This window comes from Carcharodon carcharias, chromosome 6 (genome assembly GCF_017639515.1).
Source record: "Carcharodon carcharias isolate sCarCar2 chromosome 6, sCarCar2.pri, whole genome shotgun sequence".
NCBI lineage: Eukaryota > Metazoa > Chordata > Chondrichthyes > Lamniformes > Lamnidae > Carcharodon > Carcharodon carcharias.
In genome coordinates this window covers 160,029,743-160,052,871 of record NC_054472.1, presented here as the reverse complement: position 1 = coordinate 160,052,871, position 23,129 = coordinate 160,029,743, and the positions used below count along the sequence as shown (strand labels likewise).

Genomic DNA, 23,129 nt, shown 5'->3' with positions numbered 1-23,129 from the left:
TGATGCTACCAGGACCAGGGGACACATATTTAAGGTTTTGAGCGAGAAATGCAGTGGGGATATGAGAAAGAACTTTTTATGCCATGAATGGTAGTGACCTGGGACCCGCCTATGGGGGCGGAGGAAGCAGAGATGATCAATGATATCAAAAGGAAACTGGATAGACACTGGAGGGAAGTTAACTTGCAGGGCTACAAGGAGTGAGCGGGGGGAATGGGACTGACTGGATTGCTCTGTAGAGAGCCAGCATGGATTCTATGGACTGAATGACCTCCTTTATGCCTTAATGATTATAGACTATATCTTTAACCCCAGCCATGGCCGGGAGGATGGGTGGGCGCTAAAAGTAGTACCACCAGCCTATGTGCTGGTTCCCTGGCTCCAACCATCCCTCGGGTCATTTTGGCTGATGTGGTATGGGGGCTGGCAGGGCTACTGGCCCAGACGTGGAGGGCTCTTAAAGGCCAATCATAGGAGGCTGACTGAAACTTTCCAATTGGTGTAGCAGTTTGGAGGAAGCCTTCCGATGTTAGACTTGGAGGTTGGAGTTGTTGGCAGGCTTGGAGGCCCTGCCTGGATGCAACGCCAGCAGTCACAGGCCACCATGTGGGCAAGAGCCCTCTCCCTGGTGGTGGCCTAGCTGCAAAAGCCATTTTTAATTTTGAAGTATTCTCTCCTTTACGTACCTACCTGCATCGCAGCCTCTGGCCCTCCAGCTTCGAAAGCCCACAGATCCTACTGAATAAATGGTGAGCCTACCCTCCGGCCATTAATTGACCGTTCTGGGGGGGATCATAGCTGAGGGACTGTTTACTACATGGTACTGGCTTCTGACTGCCATTCAAGCCTGATGGCAGGGCTCAGAAACCTTCAGGATAGTCCTGCTGTATGATTCACATGATCTTTAGTTCACTAGCCAATTGTCTGTGAACAATGGAGCATGATCTTACAAGTAGAGGTAGGAGTGAAATTAGTTAGCACTGCATCACAGAAAGGGGAGTGGACATCTGAAGTTATCTTCCCCCAAATGACCACGGAATGGCCAATTGAAATTTGCAAGTCTGAGTGTGGTAGACTTGTGCTCTCCCAGAGGAGTCCAATGATTATGGTTCAAGTCCCACTGCAAGACTTCAGAGCACCTAAGATGACGCTTCAATGCAGTACTGAGAGAGTGGTCATTTTTGGAGGTGTTGTGGGCGAGAGGGTCACAAAGCCAGCATTTTATCCCTTGCACACCGTGGCTGGCAGCTAGTAAATGGGTGGGGTAAAGTTGTTCGGAGATTACCTATATTATATGCACCTAATTGTATTCAGACAATGGTTCAAAGGCTGCAGGGTTGACCTTTAGATGGCTTTGCCACCAGCAGCTGTTCGCATCCCCTCTGCTACGCCTACTTGCCGCACTTCTGGAAGTTTGATTTGGAGGGTGCTGCTGCCTCCGTATGCTGTGCAGAAACTGGGACCAGTTATAGCACATGGTGGAGTTGCTGGAAGAGAACAGGCTGTAAGCAGTTTGAAGCACCCGTGCTTATTTGAAATTAATCACTCAGTATTTAATTAGTTTCACACAGGTGCACTGTGCCTTATAAAGTCATGGATCCCAGGTCCCAAAACCCCCCTCAGGAACCTCGGCCTCACAACTTCAGCCACCTTGCAGAAATTCCCTCCGTGAATTTCCGTTCTACATGGATGGGTTTCCTGTATGGGCTGCTGCTGAACACCCTTCACTTCCTCCCCCTCGTCACCCATCCGGACACGGTGTGGTGTTCTGCCATCAGAGATGGTGGGTTCTCTACATGGGAGTCCTCCCTTTACCGTCGAGGATTTGGTGTGAGAGGCATTGTATGCAGTAGTCCCGTACAACCGTAGATTAAGATGATTCACAGACTCCCAGGCCGTCTGTATTTTCTGCAGCCTGAAGGAGTCCGTGTTCTATGTGTACACAGATTGTGTGAGGTTGCAGCCCCTTTTTGATTATCTGAAGGGGTTGCTCCTCAAATGTTGGCAGCACTTCAGCCCCATGGTCCTGATCTTTGGCCACCCAGTGCGGAGGGGGGTGGGGAGGGAGCAGGACATCCTTGTGAGCTTGCCCAGGCAGCGGGTGGTTGAGGGGTCATCTGGCCCAACTGCCTGCCCCTCTTCCGCGGCTCCGTTCACGCCCGGGTGTCCTTAGAGAGGGAGCATGCAGCGTCTGCCGGTTCCTTTGAGGCCCTCTGTGACCGATGGGCACCGCTGAGGCTGGAGAGCATCATCATCTCCCAAAGCAACATTTTAATTTGATTAGTTAAGTTTCCTTTAAAGTTTTGTCTATTTTTTTAACAGTGCCCCTTTAAGGGGCTGTCAATTTAATTAGTTCATTTGTTATTTAGTTTATTTTTGTTCCATTGGTTTACTTCTTGGAGCTTCACATGCCAGGGTTTCAAATTAAATGTACATTTTTTGAATGTAATGCCACAGGCACAAAAATGATTTCTTTTTGCTGCGTGATTTTTTTTTATCGCCAATGATAAGTGGTACATTTCATTAGGTTACATTTGTTGTGAGGCATGGGGGCCTCAGGAGTTGGGGCCCCTGGGAATGTGTGGCTGGAGCTCAGTTGTGATTCTTGGAGAAAAGTAGGCTGTAAGCTGCGGAATGGATTGGTGTGAGAGAGGGAGACTATAAAGTGGGCACTCGGATGGACATGGGGGTGGGGGAGGAAGGTCGGGGGAAGCAAATGGGATTGGGAGTGGCTGGGGAGGAATAGAAGGAGACTGGGAATCAGGAGGCTTGCGACTTGAGTGGGGCGGGTGGTGGGCTGGTATGGGGAAGAGGGAGAGTGCGTTGAATGTGAAAACAATATTTTCTGAGGAGCTGAGAGCAGCAGCAATGTGGTGAATGGGAACAGCACCACTGGAGGAGCAGCAGTAAAAAGATGAGTGAAACCTGGAGACTGACCAGACCTTATACAGTAGGGTGAGTATCAGTAAGTTAAAGGATTTCTACTTGTTACACATAGAATATTGGGATGTTAATGTATCACTGCAAATTATATATAGACTGAGTCAGTTATTGCATTCACTATTGGTTATGAGAAAAATCTGAGTTTTATGAGTGCTGCTGTTAGTTATAGGTTCACTTTTAGTAGGTTACTCTTTGCTATTGGTGAAACCCCAAAGTTCCCATTGCGAATCCCTCCCTCATGCTTGGTTCCCTTCTTCACCTGCTTGTTAGTGGTCTTCTGGTTCTCCGAACTACCTGCGCAAAAACACAAGTAAAGATAATCAGCTCCAGGTGACCCAACTTCTCTGATGCAGTAACATTTGTAGAGGGCTCAGGACCAAATAGCATGTGATCAGACATTGCATGATCAGATGTTATGTGGTCAGGATGTCACATATTGAAACCTGCAGGGATGCCTCCGACTTGAGCTGGTAACTCTGTGGTGCTGGCTTAGAATCTGAATAAAATTCATTTTCAGATGAAGTATAATCATGCCAGAAACTAGATGCCTAAGCCTCGCTTGAAACTGGGATTTGTGACTCATTTTAATAATTGCAGTGAGCTGCAAGTGTACATTATGCCTTCAAACAGATTGTCCTCGGGTTGTGAAAAAGTAGAAGTGTCTGTTTTGGCACTGCCTTGCAATGGTCACCTGAAGGAGTGTGCTTATGTTCCAAGGGGTCCATTCAAAGTTGCATCCAGTGTGACCGTCTGTGTCACAGAACATCTTATCATGTATAGTTTTATATTAATTATGTAGTTACAATTACAATTTCTAATAGCAGGCAATTGAAAACTGCTTCCTGATAATGGCATGATAAAATTGTCTATTTAGTTTTCTTTCTTGACATATAATCAGAAATTAATTGCAGAATCCGATGTGCAACTTGTGTTTTTGTGTTCTGTCAAAAAAGGGATATGTCTGAAATACCAGTGGAAGTCCTTACAAATGTTGGATCAGTGTAGTTTATATCATGTGTGTTGAAGTAATTTAATTAAAAGTACCACCGCCTGAGTTAGGAAATGCACCTTCCGTTGACACACAGAGCCAGAAGAATGATAATTAGTTATGATCTGAGTCTGTGCTGAATTAGCTATTCCATGCCCAAAATAAAAAATATGCCTGATGCATATTGCTCCCTTGGGCAAGCAAAGGGAATGTGGAAAATCAACCAGGCTCCTGATCAACAATCCACATTAGAAAGTACTTGTATTTAGCATTGATTGAGAGCTTGCTACATCACAAAGCCTCCTATTGTAGAATATATTTTGTTGATCCCCACCATCTGGCCTCACACATGAAGAATGGCTACTTCTTTGACAGACAGGAAGGCTACTGGTTCCCATGCAACTTTACCCTACTGTGAGTCATTGCTTTGAGAGATAAAAAGAGTAGGGGTTCTTAACTAATGTATTAGGGACAGGGTTTACATAGGCAGTGCTTAGATGCAATGGGAGAATGAATATTTTTAATAAGAGAACATAGTGTGTTCTGAGCAAAGAATAGTGAAACAACAAAGATAGGATTATAGTGATAAAATAGAACAGGGTGATTGTTATGACCACAGCCGTTGTTAATTGTGGCACAAACAAAATCCCAGAGGGAAACTTGGCTTACGGGTCATACCCATTATTTTTGTATTCTAAAGACAGGAAGATGAAGTACCGATTTCAGCAGTAAGAACTCCAGTAACACTTATGGAATTTTAAAAATTTAAAGTAAAAGTTTTATTTGCAAAAACAAAAGAAAACTTAAGCACAAAAGATTACAGTTACAGAATTAAGGTTAGTCTTACAAAAGATTTCCCCTACAAAAAACTCTCTACTTGGTCAAACCCTCAAGTAAACACCTTCAAAGCAATACTCCCTTATAGACGTTTAACTATGGAATCCAATAAGATTAGCCAAGGCAAACTGCTGTAGCTTTAATAAAGGCATACCACATGACCTCTACCCCTTTCCAATTTGTGGTGGAATCCACTTTGGAATAAAACTGCCTATTGCAGCCCAAGACTTTTCTGGCATGACTGGATGGCTGGTTCAAACGGCATCCTCTCCCAGCCCAGAGCTCCAGGTATAGCTCAACAGCTTGAACAGCTCCACCTATCTCTATGGCTCCAGTTCAACAGCTACTCCAGCTATCAACAGTAACTCTAAAATACCTCTTTTTTCCCTTTCATCTCCAGTTCCATTGTTCTCGCACCTCATTAAAACTCAAATCCTTCCAAATATAAAATATTTTATATCTCTACCTTGTCTTTCCTTTTGGGTCAATAAAATATAATATCCCCACTACTATTTGCCTATGGAACTCCTGCAAGATGCAAACATGTTTCTTTGTACCTCTGCCTACCCTTTGATATTCAAACAAGCTCTCAACTTATCTAAAAATGCAAATGTTAGACCTAACCTATTTACTTGTACCTCAAACTTAATACTCCATATCCTTTTCATTCCTCTCAATCTCTTGCCCAGCTTAATTAAATCTTACATGCACACAAACACACCCTTCTTTACAGAATAACACAATAGTCCCCAAAAATATACTAAAAAATATTCCTCACAGTGCACAATACACCATTCTCACAGTGATACAAGAAATGTCTTCATTTTTTTAAGTGCAGCATTTTCTAACGTTACTGAAACAAATCCCGGTTGTGACGTAACTTGCTCTTTGGTTTCTTTGCTTCCAGGTGATGCACTGGGACAGATCATGTCTGAAGTACAAGGAACTGTTGAATTTTCAGTCGAACTGCACAAGTTCTACAATGTTGACCTCTTTCAGCGAGGGTGAGACCCTTTTAAATATGGCATTTCCATGTTTATAATAGTTTTGTGTTATTTGCCATTAGCAAGGCACATCAAACAAACATCTGGATGCAGAGTATACTGTTAGTATGTAATGCTAGTACATGTTTTGGAGTTCAATGATGCTGGCCTTCTCCACAAGTGTTCTTGCATTCAGAAGTGTACCCTTATTACTCATTGTCTAATAATACAATGCCATAAGCCACAGGTGTAACGGTAGGATCCCCTTGTGATCCAAAATGGGTATTGTGCAAATTCCTCACTTAACAATGTTTCATTTAAAGTTGCACTTTTCAGGAATGCAACCACAAAGTTAAGTGAATCAGATTTTCCCATTACAACCAAATTGAAAGCTTTATTAAGGTTCTGTAGGACTGTTCGTAGCAAAAAAAGCATTAAATATATTTATAACACCATATTTTGTAATGGTTGTGGTTTCTTCCCTGTCCATTTGGTTACCATCAGCCAAACTGTTCCTGACAGTGTGGCCTATAGTATAAAAAATGGCTGGTGTAACCTTGATCCACGACCTGGTAAATTGTATAAGTGAAGAACAAATTCTAATAATCTGTGGTATGACCATTTGTATTTTAATGGCTGAACCTCATTAGATGTTTTCAATTATTAGAAGGAACACCCTTACCCTGTTGTCTGTGCCATGATATTTCTGGTGTCCTGTATTGTCAGCAGCTCCTTGATGGCTCATTGAGTTCATCTGGTGAATACTCAAGTAGTTGAAGATTATGAATGGCCGAGTTTCCATAACTGGCTTTTGACTGTAAAATTCATGAAAATGGAAACTGCCTTTTGATAATGTTTAAAACCAGTACTGATTTGAACACATTGTTAAATTGCTGTTACCTGATCACCAGCCCCCGACAATGGCTAACTCAGTGTATATAGTGTCACACATGCAGAAAAGAGTTCCAGGTTTGTAGTAGTTGATCTCATTCAGAATGGTGGTACAGTGGCACAGTAGAACTCAATGCCTTGGATTACTAAACGGAAAATTGACCAAGCCCTGAAAGACCGGTTCCAAATTGGATTCACTGTAGCTTTGAGAAACCATTAAAGATGCTGGCCCAGTGGTACCAAATTCAAGCAGCTTATGAACCCATGTTCTTCTGAGATTGTGCTTAAGGTGTGTTGTTGAAGTAGCCTAGGTGTTTACTTGTATTTAGTCCATGGAGGGGTGGGCGGTTTATGCTTAAACTGAGGATGACATTTTAACTCACTCAAAATGCAGTCACGTAGACAGAGTTAAAATCAGGCCCTGAGTGTCAGTAGGGGAAAGTTCTCAGAACTAATTCCTTCATCTGATTAAGGATAAACCTTCTTTCTCTAGCAACCTCAAAAAATACTCCAGCGCCATCCGCGACTTCACCAAAAGTAATGTTAAAGGGAAATGCTGACCTGTTATTGAGTGTGGAGTATTTGACATGGAAAATGGCAGCTGTCAGCAAAGATAAAGGCGTAGTGGATGAACCACAATTAATATTAGGAATATAGTTCTAAATGCGTAGAATTGTATCTTCATCATTCTATTCTTACAGAGTGTCTACCGTTGCTGATAAATTTTCTTTATTTATATTTAACATGAGGACCTCCTGTATACCCATGTGATTTAATGCTGGGATAAGGAGAGAGAGAGCATGATGACAATAATGAATGTATCTGTCACTAGCTATCAGGTAGATCATGCTTCTTTTCCCTCCCGCTTCCCCAATTCAATTGCTGCTCACATCAGCATTTAATTCTGGAAGGAAGCCAAATAGAGATAGAAATGCTTGAATGGTGTAGCAGTGTTGGGTTGCTGAACTGTTGGTACAGTGAGAAGGGATGTTTAGACATTTTCACAATTCTTTTGGTCTGGTCAATTTCATTCCCTGCTCAACAACACTATCCAGTACCTTCATCAAGTGGCCATTCTTTTTCTGTGAAACCATACATTGTTGACAAATGATGCTAAGGCCAGCAATTAAAAAAACAACCTGAAAACTGTTTGGTTGCCATACACACATGTCTACATTGCTATTGTCTTTAAGAGAAGGGAATGTGCCACTTCTTGCTGGGTTGCTCTGTAGCAGTCTTGAGTCTATACCACTTAGTTGCTAGCTAGATGTGAGGGGTTGGAGGTGTTGGCACTCAGGCTGAATGTCCTCTGAAGTGACCTGAAAAGCCAATGACCAACAAAAACATCATCAAAGACAACAAGGGTTGAAAAATAAATGCATTGTTGCCAGTGTTATGGATAAATTGAAGAAATAACCCTTTAATTAAGCTGGTTCGATGGCTTTTCAGTTGGAATCTCTCATGGCGTTAACCAATTTATTGGCGTTTTTCAAAGGAGTCATATGTGCTGTGAATAAAGGGGAACTGGTGGATGTACTGTATTTAGATTTCCAGAAGCATAACATAAGGTGCCACATCAAAGGTTATTGTGGAAAATAAAATCCCATGTTTAGGGAGGGTAACATATTGGCGTGGATAGAAGATTGGCCAGCTAACAGGAAACTGAGGGTGGCCATAGATGGGTCTTTTTCTGGTTGACGGATGTAACGTGTGCTGTGCCATAGGGATCAGTGCTGGGGTCTCAACTGTTTACAATTTATGTAAATGACTTTGATGAAGGGACAGAAAACATGATTGCTAAATTTGCTGATGATACAAAGATAGGTAAGAAACTAAGTTGTGGGGAGGCCATAAGGAGGCTACAAAGGGATATAGATAGGCTAAGTGAGTAGGCAAAGACCTGGCAAGTGGAGTATAATGTGGGCAAATGTAAAGTTGCCTATTTTGGCTGAAAGATTAAAAAAAGAAGCATATTATCTAAGTGGTGAGAGATTGCAGAGCTCTGAGATTCAAAGGGATCTGAATCCCTAGTGCATAAATCATGAAAGGCTAGTATGCAGGTACAGCAAGTAATTAGGAAAGTTAATATAATGTTATAATTTATTGTGAGGGGGATTGAATACAGAAGTATGGAGGTTATGCTTCAGTTGAACAGGACACTGATGAGACCACATCTTGAGTTCTGTGCACAGTATTGGTCTGCTTATTTAAGGAAGGATGTAAATGCATTAGGTGCAGTCCAGAGAAGGTTTACTAAACTAATACCAGGAATGGGCAGGTTGTCTTATGAGGAAAGATTGGATGGGCTAGACTTGTGTCCATTGGAGTTTCAAAGAGAAAGAAGTGACTTGATTGAAACATATCAGGCCCTGGGGGGTCTTGACAGGGTGGGTGTGGAGAGGATGTTTCCTCTCTTGGGAGAATCTAGAACTAGGTGTCTCTGTTTAAAAATAAGGGGTTGCCCATTAAGACAGAGATAAGAAGAATTTTTTTCTCTTGAGGGTTGTGAGACTTTGGAACTCCCTTTCTCAAAAGGCAATGGAAGCAGAGTCTTTGAATGTCTATCAAGAGGTAGATAGATTCTTGATAAACAAGGGGGTAAGAGTTTAACAGGGATAGGCGGAAGGTTACAGTCAGATCAGTCGTGATCATATTGGATGGAGGAGCAGGCTTGGAGGGCTGAGTGGCCTACCCCTGCTCCTAACTCGTAGGGTCGTATGCTCGTGGTTGCCTGAGGGCAGCCAGGCAAAACTTAATGGTAGAAATGTGGCAATGGATTCATGTTATTGAGATTTGCTTAATTTATCTTGGGAAATGCTTATTTCGAATTTACCTTCATGAATTTAAATGTGCCAGAGAGCCTGCGAAGTAGATTACGTTGTTGTAGAGGGAGAACATTCGTTGAGACAAATGTTCTTTCCTCATTTCATTCTTTCTGATGTTCTTATACCTCTGCTTAACAGAATGTGAGCATGGGATTATATTATATATATGATATATTTAATTTCTTTCCCCACCCCCATCATTAATAAAATCCTAAATGAAAGAGAAAACACTTGGCTTAGAAATTGGATTGTGCCTGAATTACTCATCCCAATGTTGCATGATGTGTTTGTATGACATATATCTATCCACTACTTCAGTGGAGATATTAACCAATTTAAAATAAATGGGTTATAACGCTTGCATTAAACTAGCAGTCAGAACTTATGAACACATTGATCATTTATCTGCTAAAATCCTATTGGTAATTTCTAGACTGTTGTTGCTAAAATTTAGGAACGTAGGACAGAATTTCACCCATGACGGGCAGGCTCGGCTGGGACGGGCAGGGGCAGTCGGGAAGCTGACTGTCGCCCATGATCGCCTGCCCAAAGTGAAACACAAGTGGCAGTGCTCAGTGCTGCCTGTGTGGGCGGGTGGAGGAGGGCAAGCACAACCTTCACGCATGCGCGCAAGTGTGTGCTTCATAATCTCCCTGAAGCACAGAGCTACCTCAGGGAGATGAAGAATTATTAAAAAATAAACAAAAATGTAATGAAACATGTCACCTCATGTGACTCTGTTGCATGAGCAGGGACATGTTATTAATTAAGTTTTAAAATTTCTATTTTATTTTTATTTGCTTTAGGAAATCTCATATCATCCCGCCCGTGGATGAGGTTTCCTAAAAAGTGCAAAGGCCACTTGACATTTACACCTGGCCGCCAACTGTAAGGTTGGACAGACAGCGAAAAATTCAACTTAGTTAATAATTTAATGGACTTAACAGGCCTTTTAATTGTCAGCGGGTGTGCTGCCGTCTCTGGCCTGTGCCCACTGAACAAAATGTCGGGACACTCACCTGACCTCATCGCACGTCATTTTATGCAAGAGAGAGTTGGGGACACGCTCGCCTGCCGAGCTAAAAATTTTGCCCATAGGAACAGGCCTTTTAGCCCCTGGAGCCTGTTACATGATTCAATGAGATCATAGCCAATCTTTGACCTTACTCTTCTATTTAACCTCATTTTCCCCATATCTCCTAATATTTTTGGTTAAGAATCACAGAATCACAGTGCAGAAGAGGCCCTTTGGCCTATCGAGTCCGCACCAACACATGAGAAACACCTGACCTACCTACCTAATCCCATTTACCAGCACTTGGCCCATAGCCTTGAATGTTATGATATGCCAAGTGCTCATCCAGGTACTTTTTAAAGGATGTGAGGCAACCCGCCTCCACCACCCTCCCAGGCAGTGCATTCCAGACCGTCACCACCCTCTGGGTAAAAAAGTTTTTCCTCACATTCCCCCCTAAACCTCCTGCCCCTCGCCTTGAACTTATGTCCCCTCGTGACTGACCCTTCAACTAAGGAGAACAGCTGCTCCCTATCCACCCTGTCCATGCCCCTTATAATCTTGTACACCTCAATCAGGTTGCCCTTCAGTCTTCTCTGCTCCGACAAAAACAACACAAGTCTATTCAAAACAAAAACAGAATTACCTGGAAAAACTCAGCAGGTCTGGCAGCATTGGCGGAGAAGAAAAGAGTTGACGTTTCGAGTCCTCATGACCCTTCGACAGTTCTGTCGAAGGGTCATAAGGAATCGAAACGTCAACTCTTTTCTTCTCCGCCGATGCTGCCAGACCTGCTGAGTTTTTCCAGGTAATTCTGTTTTTGTTTTGGATTTCCAGCATCCGCAGTTTTTTTGTTTTTACAAGTCTATTCAACCTCCCTTCATAACTTAAATGTTTTATCCCAGGTGAATCTTGGTGAATCTCCTCTGCACCCCCTCTAGTGCAATCACATCCTTCCTATAATGTGACGACCAGAACTGCACACAGTACTCCAGCTGTGGCCTCACCAAGTTTCTATACAACTCCAACATGACCCCCCTACTTTTGTAATCTATGCCTTTATCAATCTCAGATTTGAAATGAACAATTAATTTTCTATTATTTGCTATTTGCGGGAGATAGTTCCAGATGAGTACCGTCCTTTGCGTTTAGATGTGTTTCTTGATTTCACTACTGAAATGTCTGGCTCTAATTTTTAGACTTTGCTTTCCGGTCCTAAGCTTACCAGCCAAAGGACATAGTTTTTCTCACTACTTATTTTATCCTCTTCATATCTTGAAAATTTCAATTGATTTGCCCCTGAGCCCTCTAAATTCCAGGAATGTAATCCTAGTTGTAATCTCTTCTCATAGTGTAATGCTTCGAGTTGAGATATAACTCCAGTATATCTTTCCTGTAGTCCCTCCAAGACCAATTTATCATTTATAAGGAGTGATGTCCAAATTTGCTTACTGTGCTCCAGCTGTAGCCTAACCAGGGCTTTGTACAGCTGTTGCATCTGCAACTCCCCCCACCCACCTATTGTATTTTTGCCTGCTCTAGATATAAAGGCCAGCATTCCATTAACCTTTTTGACTATTTTCTGCAAATGTTCATAGCATTTTAATGATCTATGTACATCATCGCCTAAGTCTCTATTGACCTCCACTAATTTTGTCTTTTCAACAATTTTGAAAGTACCCTGTCCTTTTATTTTTAGGTCCAAAGTTGGATGACCTCACTTTTGCCTAGATTGAAATCTATTTGCAACAGTTTTGCCCATTCACTTAATCTATTAATATCTATTTATAATTTTATGCTTCCACCAACTCTGCTTACAATGTCACCTATCTTGTATCCTTGGCAAATTTGGATATATTGCTTTCTATTCCACCATTTAATTAGTTAATAAATACGGTGAATAGTTGAAACCTCAGCACGTATTCTTGCAGGATACATTCTGTCAATCTTTGCCATTATCCTGATTCTCTGGGCTGAATCTTACCTATGTTGGGCAGGCTGAATGGGAGCGGGCGGGGGGTGGGTGTGAAGTTGATTGCTGCCCGCGATCGGCTGCGTGCCGCCATTTTACGTGGGCGGGCCTATTAAACGTAACGCGTGCCTCAGGGAAATTGAATGGGCAATAAAAGTTTTTAAAAATTCAAGTGAAAAATTATTTAAACATGTCCCCTCATGTGACAGTGCCACATGAGCTGGGACATGTTTGTCGAGTTCACCAAATTTATTTATTAATTTTATAAAACCTTCAGGCAACCTCATCCCGCCTGTGGATGAGATTTCCTGGAAAACGCAAAGGCTGCTTGGGCTCTTCACTTGCCCGCCAACCTTAAGGTTGGACGGGCAGCGTTGTTAATGACATTGACTTTCTTAATGGTCTTAATAGGCCTTTGACAGTTTGGTGGGCATGCAGCCACCTCCGGCATGCACCCACCAAACGCAATATCGAAATGATGCGCGATGAGGTCGGGACGCACGCTCGATGTCATCTTGCGTCATTTTGCGTGTCGGGACCACTCCCGCACGCCATCGGCAACATTCTGGCCTCTGTCTCCTGTCACTCAGCCAAGTTCAGGTCAACAACTTTTCTTCAGTTCCATGAGCTGCAATTTTAGCTATCAGCTTTGTATGAACAACTTTCTCAAATGCCTTCTGGAAGTCGACCTACAGAAAATACATTGACATGTTGCTGCCCACTACTTTAGTGACCTCTTTAAAAATCTCAATCAGCTTTGTCAAGCATGACCCACCCTTTACAAATCCATGTTGGCTTCCTCTCATCAGCTCGGAATTTTAAAGGTGTTCTTTCACTCTATCCTTAATAATCGATTCTACTAATTTTTATCAACAGATGTTAGGTCTATAATTTCCTAGTTTCTCACCTTTCTTAAATATAGGAGTAACATGCACAATGTTCCAGTCTAAAGGAATGGCTCCTGAATTGAGAGAACTTTGGTAGGCTTTAGTCAGACCATCTGCTTCATTTACTTGCTTTAAAACCCAGGAATAGAAACTATTTGATCCTGGGGATTTGCCATTCTTTAGCACCATTATTTTCTTCGTTGCTGCTGCTTTGTTGACATTAAATTTGCTGAGTTCCTGTTTTTGATTCAATGTTCATTAGCTTGCAGGTGATCAATTTGACACTAAGGCAGCATTGCTATAGTTCAATACTCAGTGAGGCTTCAGGCTTGGAAGTTGTGTTCTAGATTGTGAGTCACACAATCTTATGTCCAGTGAGTTGTAAGTGGTCATATTTTATTTGGTTAAGATTTTTCATGTGACATGATAAAGTCTAATTGATTTTTAAAAAATGCAATACATCAAAAAGTGTTTGTTTGAACACTTGAAGCACATCAATAAATGTATTTGAATACCATTATTCTATCTTGGCAGAATATGTATTGTGCTGTAGGCTATAGAGACTTGATGCTTTATGAATTTTGTAGTCATAAACTCCTATTTTATTATTCATGCCTTCCCATATGACTTTGATCCTTGTTATGCTGAAATCTAGACTCAACACTGAGTCTCTTTTCCCAGGAATTCAAAACTGCAAGTTCCTGGAGGTGCACAGCTACAGCATTGGTGCAAATCCCTTTAGTTTTGTATCAATACTGCAATTACAGTGTAAACTCAACCTGAATCTGGAATCAGGGGCTGACTGGCAATGGAATAATGAGTGAGATTCCCAGATTAATTAACCTCACTTTGCTTCAGGTAAGAATCAATTTTGACTTGGATGCCCAATTCACATACTGAAGTCCTGCGTTTGTGCAAAGCCAAAACTGTTTTGCGCTCATATTCACCTGATAGTATGAATGTCCTCTAGCTTTCCCTTGCTACAGATTTTACTCTAAATTTGGCTTCGGGTCTAGATTTATGTCTTCATATCATGGATGATTTTTAAGCTTGCTACTGGTCTAAATGAAAGATTTTAGCCCTTCATCTATGTTGGTCAATAATAAAAATGGCCACCATTCTGTTAAACTGAAACAGCTGTCTGTTCTTTGCATTCTAGCCCCCCTGAGATAAAGATCAACGTTCCAGTGGCCTTTAGATTTAATTTAGTACCCTGTGCATTGCATTTTAGTGATCTGTGTATCTAGACACTTGAATCCATTTGCTCTTCCATAGTTTTGAGTGTCTCAACATTAGGAGGTGGCTAATGAAGTAGTCGATGCGCGGGTGTTAAATTTATAAAATTCGCTAGATTCTGGAAAGGTTCCATCAGACTGGAAAGTTGCAAATATAACCCTTCTATTCAAGAAGGGAGAGAGGCATAAAACAGGAAACTATAGGCCAGTTAGCTTGATGTTTGTCGTGGGGAAGTTATTAGAATCAATCATTAAGGAGGTTATAGCTGGGCACTTAGAAGAGCTCAGATGATAAAGAAGAGTCAGCAAGGTTTTGTGAAAGGAAAATCATGTTTAACCAACTTATTGGAGTTTTTTGAAGGAGTAACATGCACAGTGGATAATGGGGAACCTGCTGACCTCCTGTACTTGGATTTCCAGAAGGCATTTCATAAGGTGCCACATCAAAGATTATTACGGAAAATAAAAGCGCATGGTGTAGGGAGTAACATATTATCATGGATAGAAGATTGGCTGGCAGGCAGAAAACAGTATGCATAAATGGGTATTTTTCTGTTTGGCAGGATGTGACGAGTAGAGTCCCAGAGGGGCCTGGAGCCTCAACTTCTTATGATTTACATTAATGACTTAGATTAGGGGAGTGAAGACATAATAGCTAAATTTGCAGATGACACAAAGCTAGGTAGGTAAGTATGTTGTGAAGAGGGCATGAGGAGGTTGCAGATGGATATAGATAGGTTGAGTGAGTGGGCAAAGATCTGGCAAATGGAGTTTAATGTGGGAAAATGTGAAGTTGTTCACTTTGGCAGGAAGAACAAAAAAGCAAAGTACTTCTTAAATGGAGAACTGCTGCATAATTCTGAGGTACAGAGGGATCTAGGTATTCTGGCACGTGTCACAAAAAGTTAGAATGCAGGTACAGCAAGTAATTTAGAAGGCTAATTGAATGCTATCCTTTATTACGAGAGGGATTAAACATAAAAGTAAGAATGTTGTGCTTCAGTTATGCTTCAGGGCATTAGGGAGACTGCACCTCAAATACTGTCTGCAGTTTTGGTCGCCTTATTTAAGGAAGGATGTAAAGGCATTGGAGGAGGTTCAAAGGAGGTTTACTGGATTGATATCTGAAATGAGTGGGTTGTCTTATGAGGAAAGGTTGGCCAGACTGGGCTTGTTTCCACTGGAGTTTAGAAGAGTGAGGGGTGATTTGATTGAAGTGTACAAGATCCTGAACGGCCTTGACAAAGTGGACATCAAAAGGATGTTTCCTCTTGTGGGTGAGTCCAGCACTAGGGGGCACTGTTTTAAAATTATGGGATGTCCTTTTAAGACAGAGATGAGGAGAATTTTTATCTCTCAGAAGGTTGTGCGTCTTTGGAATTCTCAGAGTTGGTGGAGGCGGGGCCATTGGATATTTTTAAGGCCGAGGTAGATAGATTCTTCTTAGGCAAGGGAATCGAAGGTTATTGGGGTTAGATGGGAACGTGGAAATCGAAACATAAGAAGATCAGCCATAACCTTATTGAATGGCGGCGAAGGCTCGCGGGGCCAAATGGTCTACTCCTGTTCCTATTTCTTATGTTCTCATATACTTAGGGATGGTCAATAAATGCTGGCCTAGCCAGTGATGTCCACATCCCATGAATGCATTTTTAAAAGATCCATACATGATAATCTGGATACCATGTTTGTGTCAAAATTTTCAACTATATGAGTCACATATGATGTACTCACCCCGAATCCACGCTGACCTTTTCCTTTGATCAGCTCCTACTTGTCCAAATGCCCAGTCACTCCATCCCTGATAACAGATTTCAGCAATCTTCAAATCCCTATGCAGCCTCGTTTCTCCCTTTCTCTGTAACCAGCATTAGTGGGTGGGTGACTTGATCATAATAAGATCACAAGAAAAATGGAGCATGAGTAAGCCATTCGGGCCCTGGAGCCTGCTCTGCTATTCAGTTAGATCATGGCTGATCTGATTGGGGCCTTAACTCCACTTTCCTCTAGCCTTCCTTGATCCTTGACTTTCTTGTAGACCAAAAATCTGTCTAACTCAGTCTCAGATATATTTACTGCTTGCTGGAGAAGAGAATTTCAAAGACTAATAACCTTCTGAGAGAAGGAATGCCTCTTCATCTCTTCCTTAAGTGTGAGATCCCCCTGTAAAGAACAGGTGTGGAGGGGGTTGAATGGTTCTCCTCTTTTCCCTCCCCTCGTTTGAGAGCAACGGTTTTGTTTTTGAAAAGGATATAGTTGCCAATTCTTTGAGTACTGTTTATGTGCTCTGATATAAAAGAACAAATAGGACAGCTTTTCTTGAGTTTATCAAAGAAAGAGGTTAACTTTATTCTACTCAACCCGATCCAAGTAAAATGATAAACTCCGCAACGATTTTCGCACATACATGCGCACAGGCACACACAAACACGTGCACCTATACACGCGCACACACACTCACAGTTCACACACACAAATGCAGATTACAGAGTGGGGAAGGATAAAAAGGAGAAAGAGTGTGCAGTCTATAGTTTGGTGATTCGATGGTCTCGATGCTTCTGATTTAAAGATGTAGATGACTGAGTTGGTTGTTCTTTGGGAGATGGTGGTGCTGGGTTGGATTCTTTTTTAAGAAATCTCTGTCTGCAGCAATGCTTCCCTGGAGGATCACTGTCAGCAAACAGACAATGGAGCTTACCAGGTGGTGAGAAGAAGGCGGCAGGAGGGATTAGGCCTTCTCCTTAAAGCTGCTAGTCCTCAGTTCTGCTGAGAAACCATGTGTTCAAAACATACAAAGTGTTAGCCGGTCCTGTGACCTTCCATTTCAGGGGAATTCAAAAAATGTCATTGTCTGTGTATTCCAAAGGTGACTTGATTTGCTCATGTCTGGAAGCTACTCTAGCCAGGTTCAAAGTATTACTCTTAATGGGCCGTCTCCAACAGTTGAATATCTTGGGTGATTGCCATAGATTCCTAGCTAATGAGACAGGAGATGCGAGACTGTCGCACTCCTTGAAATCATTATCATTGATGGGTTTTGCAGACAGAATGACTCCACTCCAGTGAACTGGAATCTGGAATGTATAGTAATGCAAATTAGGGTTAGCCATCTTGGGCTGTAAGATCAAGTCACTTTAGTCTCTGTGTTTTTAAACTCTTTATAAGTTTAATTGAGTTTCAAACCGGTGGATTAAAAATCGTAATTTGACTGTGCCCCTTAGTTCTAGATTTCCCTTCAAGGTGAAACATCTCCTCAGAATCTACCCTGCCAAAATCCCCCAGAATCTTACAAGGTTCATTACAATCACCCTTCATTCTTCTAAACTCCTATGAGTATAGGTTCAACCTGCCCAACGTTTCATCATAAGACAATTCCTTCAATTCTGGAATCAGCATGGTGAAGTCGCTTTGAACTGCAAGTATACACCTTCTTAAGGAGGCCATAACTGTACAAAGTACAGTTCTCTAGGTGTGCTCTCATGAATGCCCAGTACAGTTGTAGCCACACTTCCCTGCTTTTATATTTCATCCCCCTTGCAATAAAAACAAACATTATGTTTGCCTTCCTAATCACTTGCTGTACCTGCATGCTGAGTTTTGTTACTCATGTATATGGACACCCAGATCCTTCTGTGCCTCCACATTTTGCAGTCCCTCTCCATTTAAACAATATTCTGCTTTTCTTATTCTTTCTGCCAATGTGGACATCCTTACATTTTCCATATGGTACTCTACCTATCTATATCCCTTTTCAGACTCTTTGGGCGGAATTGTCCCAGATTTGCACAAAGTGCGGTAGTGGGCGGGTGGAAGATAAGTCATTTTACTCGCCCACCGCAATGGCGGGTTTTTGCACCGTATCATCCTATTCCTGATGTGTCCCGCCTCATTAATAATGTATTCAAGGGAAACACTCCAGATTGCTGGTGGAGCGGCCTCTGATTCGCTTGCAGCACCGTCACCTCAGGCTTTTATCCGGGTGCCATATTTAAAGGATACTTTACACAGAGCTCTCTCTCTCTCTCTAAGGGATCGAAAGCTGCTACAAAATTATGCCTACCAAAGCGAGGAAGCATGCTGCCCATAAATTTAATGACACCTCCCTCGGGTGCCTACTGGACGTAGTGGAGGCCCACCATGAAGTCCTCTACCCCCACTCTGGACGAAGGCCAGCAAACAAGGTCACCCATCTAGCATGGGAGGCGCTGGCAGTGGTGGTCAGTGCCAATGCCCTGTAAAAGAGGAAAACCACACAGTTCTGAAAGAGGATGAATGATCTCCACAGTAAGTCACCCGTCTCGTCACTTTTTAAAAAATTTATTTACAGGATGTGGGCGTTGCTGGCTAGGCCAGCACTTATTGCCATTCCCAATTGCCCTTGAGAAGGGGGTGGTGAGCTGGCTACTTGAGCCACTGCAGTCCCTGTGGTGTAGGTTTAACCACAGTGCTGTTAGGGAGGGAGTTCCAGGATTTTGACCCAGCGACAGTGAAGGAACGACAATATATTTCCAAGCCAGGATGGCGAGTAGCTTGGAGGTGTTCCTATGTGTGTGCTTCCCTTGTCCTTCTAGATGGTAGTGCTGAGGGAGTGCCACATTGTCAGAGGGTCAGTGCTGAGGGAGAGCTGCACTGTTGGGGGGTCAGTGCTGAGGGAGTGCCGCACTGTTGGAGGGTCAGTGCTTTGGGAGCGCCGACTGTCGGAGGGTCAGTGCTGAGGGAGTGCCGCATTGTCAGAGGGTCAGTGCTGAGGGCGCGCTGCACTGTTGGAGGGTCAGTGCTGAGGGAGCGCCGCACTTTCGGAGGTTCAGTGCTGAGGGAACGCCACACTGTCGGAGGGTCAGCACCTTTTGAGGCGGGGTTGGCCCCCCATCTCTCCAGCATCTGCGACTGGTGACAGTGGGTTCATGAAGGGGTCAGGTGCTGAAGGCTGACAAGGATGAAGTACATTTAAAGTTTCACGGCTCCGCCTCCATAAACTCTGATCATAGAGTGCAAGTGAGCTGCTCTCAGCCAGACAGGAGTCAGACATTAACAGAGGGTATGTGAAGATCTATGGAGTATCCTCACTTTATGTCATCATTATCCTCCAAGAATCTTACGATTATCAGAGACTCTGCTGCGCCTCCGTGACAGGAGCCTGAGCACTGAGGGTATCTGCATTGCCACGAGCCACACAGGAGTTAAACGATCACTGATGCAAGGTGAGGATGTCAGGAATGACCTCACTGCATCTCATCATCATCGTCCACAAATCATGCGGCTCTGAGGGCCTCTCAAGAGCGCCTGCTTCGTCTGGCCAGTGTGATGGCCTCATCACCGACATCCACGCCTTCAAGGAGCTCATCACCGTAATCCCATTCGATGTCCTCATCGGAGGAGATGTGCAGCTCCTCTATCTCCTCCTCAGCCCTGTTGCTCCACACCTTGCAGCACCAGGTTGTGGAGCAAGCAGCAAGTGACGATGGTGTGTGACACCCTCGGTGGACTGTATTGCAGTGCTCCATCGGATCTGCTGAGGCACTGGAATCTCATTTTCTAAATGCCTGTTGTTTGCTCCACCAGCGTTTAGGTCGCAGAATGAGCCTTGTTATACCTTTGCTTTGCTGTAGCCTGAGGCCGCCACACAGGCGTCATCAGCCACGTCCTCTCCAGGTAGCCTTTATCCCCAAGGAGCCAACCCTGCAGCCTTCTTGGACCCTGGAGGGTGTCAGGGATCTGAGACCAGCTAGGAATATAAGAATTGTGAACGCACCTTGGGAATTGTGCATCGACCTGTCGGATGCATTTGTGGTGATCGCACACCAGCTGGACATTCAGCGAGTGGAAACCCTTGCGTTTGATGTAGTTGACTGCTTGTTGCCACGGAGATCTAAGTGCAAGGCGAGTGCAGTCAATGGCACCCTGCACCTGTGGAAAACCAGAGATCGCTGTAAATCCCATTGCTCTTACTTCCTGGTTTTCCTGATCCCAGATGAAATGCACCAAGTTCTGTGCCATCCTGGATACACTTACGAGATCTCTTACAGATCACCTGTGGAGCCCTGGAATGAACCACTGGCGCAAAAGCTGAGCACCAGAGTCATTTTCAGGGCCACTGGCAGTGGATGCCTTCCATGTCCCCTTAGCACCAAATGCTGCAGCAAGTGGCATATGTTGCCAACCAATTCCCTAGACATGTGTAGTCTTCGGCAACACTTGCTCTCAGCCATCTGCAGGAATGACAAGTGCCCTGAATAACTATAGACCCTGGGTCTAGTGAGGCACCGACGAGCAGTGACTGTGGATCTTCAATTGCATGCACAGCCAGCCCTGCTACCCTTTCATCTTGGGAGAGGTGCTCCTCCCTTTGCCAAGCCAGGCACCTCTGCTGCATTCTTATTCTTCTCTGCTCTGTGTAAGCCATGAGGCATACCGCTTGATCACCAATCTCCATGATCATGATGTCCTTCTCTTGCAGGATCAGAGAGAGAGATGCGTGGGTTGGCATATGTGTCCCAAGAATCTCTCTCGGTTAAGTTTGAAGACCCCTTCACGCATTCAGAAGAGCGCAGGCCACCACTTGGATGGTGAGTGCGTAGTGCACTCATTGGCTGTCTGAAACCCCACTGAAACCCACCCCCCACCATTCCATTTGACGGATTGGTGGCAGCTTCATCCAATGGATTGCATGCTGTGCTCTCAGCTCAGGCACAGGAATTCTAACCCATATTGCAAGGCTTCACTTTTAGCTGGAACCATGATGGATACTAGTCCAAACCTTAATAAAGACATTGCAAGGGGCCATGAGCACCTCCACCAGTCACTCTGCCATGCCCACTTTTGGCAAGGGGTTTATACAACTTGGCCAGTTGTCCAATTGGTCTGTTGCCCCCTAAAACGCTCATTAATTTGCAGTCTGTGCCCGAGGGGTGAAAGGTTCTGGTCATTTGGTGGCACATTCATGCTTTTGTGTTGATTGAGTGGGCAGAAAAGCTTCAGAGGCCTGACTCCAAGCCTGTCAATGGAGCTGAAGCTGAGCAGTCTCAGTGGAAGAATGCTCACTTTTGATAAGCTTTTTCCAAGTGTATGGCTGCTTCCCTCAAATACCCCGACCCTCCGCCCTGGCATGGTTGTGTGTTTCCTTCAGACTGTAATGCTTTGCTTCCCATCCCTCTGGCATGTGTTTGTGTACTTCCTCCTGTCTGTGCAGCCTCACCCCCAAACTCCCCCACTCCCCAGCCTGAGCCACTCTGGAGCCCTTGCCCTGGCACTGAAAGCCAGCTGGGAAAAAGTGACTTTCTTGTGATCCTCCCAAATATGTGGCTCCTCTTCCTCGATGTCCAACAGGTGGCGCTCGCGAGCGCTGCGCATTGTTGTGTGTACTCACCCCCGAGTTCCCCTCGAAGTTCAGGTCGCTTATGTATGTTTGTGAAACACGTCGATGTGCAATCACGCCAACGTTCCCAGGTGATCCAGCATTGGGAGATGATTCCGGTGAGCAGGGCTTATATTGAGATGCTGCAGCATTGAAATTAGGTTCCCAACGTGCGGCGGCAGGAAACGCTGCCCACCATCGACGGTTGGAGTGGACGTTCGCAAACTGGTTTCACAAGGGTACAAAACTGATTTTTTGCCTTCTCGCCATATTGTCTGATCATGCCCGCCATGACGCCTGATGCCAACAGAAGCTTCCGGCCTTTGTATCATCCCAATAACTTGGTTTCCTGTCTATCTTGGTAATGTCAGAAAATTTGGCTATGGTACAGTTTCTCCCTTCATCCAAGTCAGTCATAAAAATCCTAAATAATTGAGGTCCCAGCACTGGTCCCTGTGGTGCTCCACTAGATGCAGTTCACCAACCGGAAAATGACCCATTATCACAATCTTCTGTTTCCTGTTTGTTAACCAGTCCTCTATCCATGCCAATGTTTTCTAAATCAATATATAGAGGTACCAACGAGGGAGGATGCAATACTTGATCTCCTATTCGGGAACCAGACAGGTCAGGTGACAGAAGTATGTGTAGGTGAACATTTTGGTTCCAGTGACCACAATGTCATTAGTTTTAAGTTAATTATGGATAAGGATAGGTCTCGTCCTCGAGTTGAGATTCTAAATTGGAGAAAGGCCAATTTTGTGGAAATGAGAAAGGATCTAGGAAGAGTGGGTTGGGATAAGCTGTTTTCTGGCAAGGATGTGTTCAGTAAGTGGAAGGCATTCAAAGGCAAAATTTTGAGAGTGCAGAGTTTGCATGTTCCTGTCAGATTAAAGGCAAAGTTAACAGGCATAGGGAACCTTGGTTTTCAAGGGATATTGGCAATCTGGTGAAGAAGAAGAGAGAGGTGTATAGCAGGTATAGGCAACAAGGAGCAAATGAGGTACTTGTAGAGTATAGAAAATGTAAGAAAATGCTAAAAAAGGAAATCAGGGAGTCAAAAAGAAGACATGAAGTTGCTTTGGCAGATAATGTGAAGGTAAACCCAAAGGGTTTCGACAAGTATATTAAGAATAAAAGGATCGTAAGGGACACAGTTGGTCCCCTTGAAGATCAGAATGGTCATCTATGTGTGGATC

The 23,129-nt window shown here is 43.6% G+C and overlaps 1 protein-coding gene across 2 annotated transcripts in view; it reads left to right on the top strand.

The window, feature by feature from the left end:
- LOC121279235 (protein FAM135B-like) overlaps positions 1 to 23,129 on the top strand; it is a 454,418-nt gene that overhangs the window by 117,511 nt on the left and 313,778 nt on the right. For both annotated transcript variants that reach the window (XM_041190288.1, XM_041190289.1), the window contains exon 2: positions 5,676 to 5,772. In XM_041190288.1, the coding sequence (XP_041046222.1) occupies positions 5,696 to 5,772 (77 nt within the window). In that variant the 5' untranslated portion in view covers positions 5,676 to 5,695. The remainder of the gene's footprint in view (positions 1 to 5,675; positions 5,773 to 23,129) is intronic.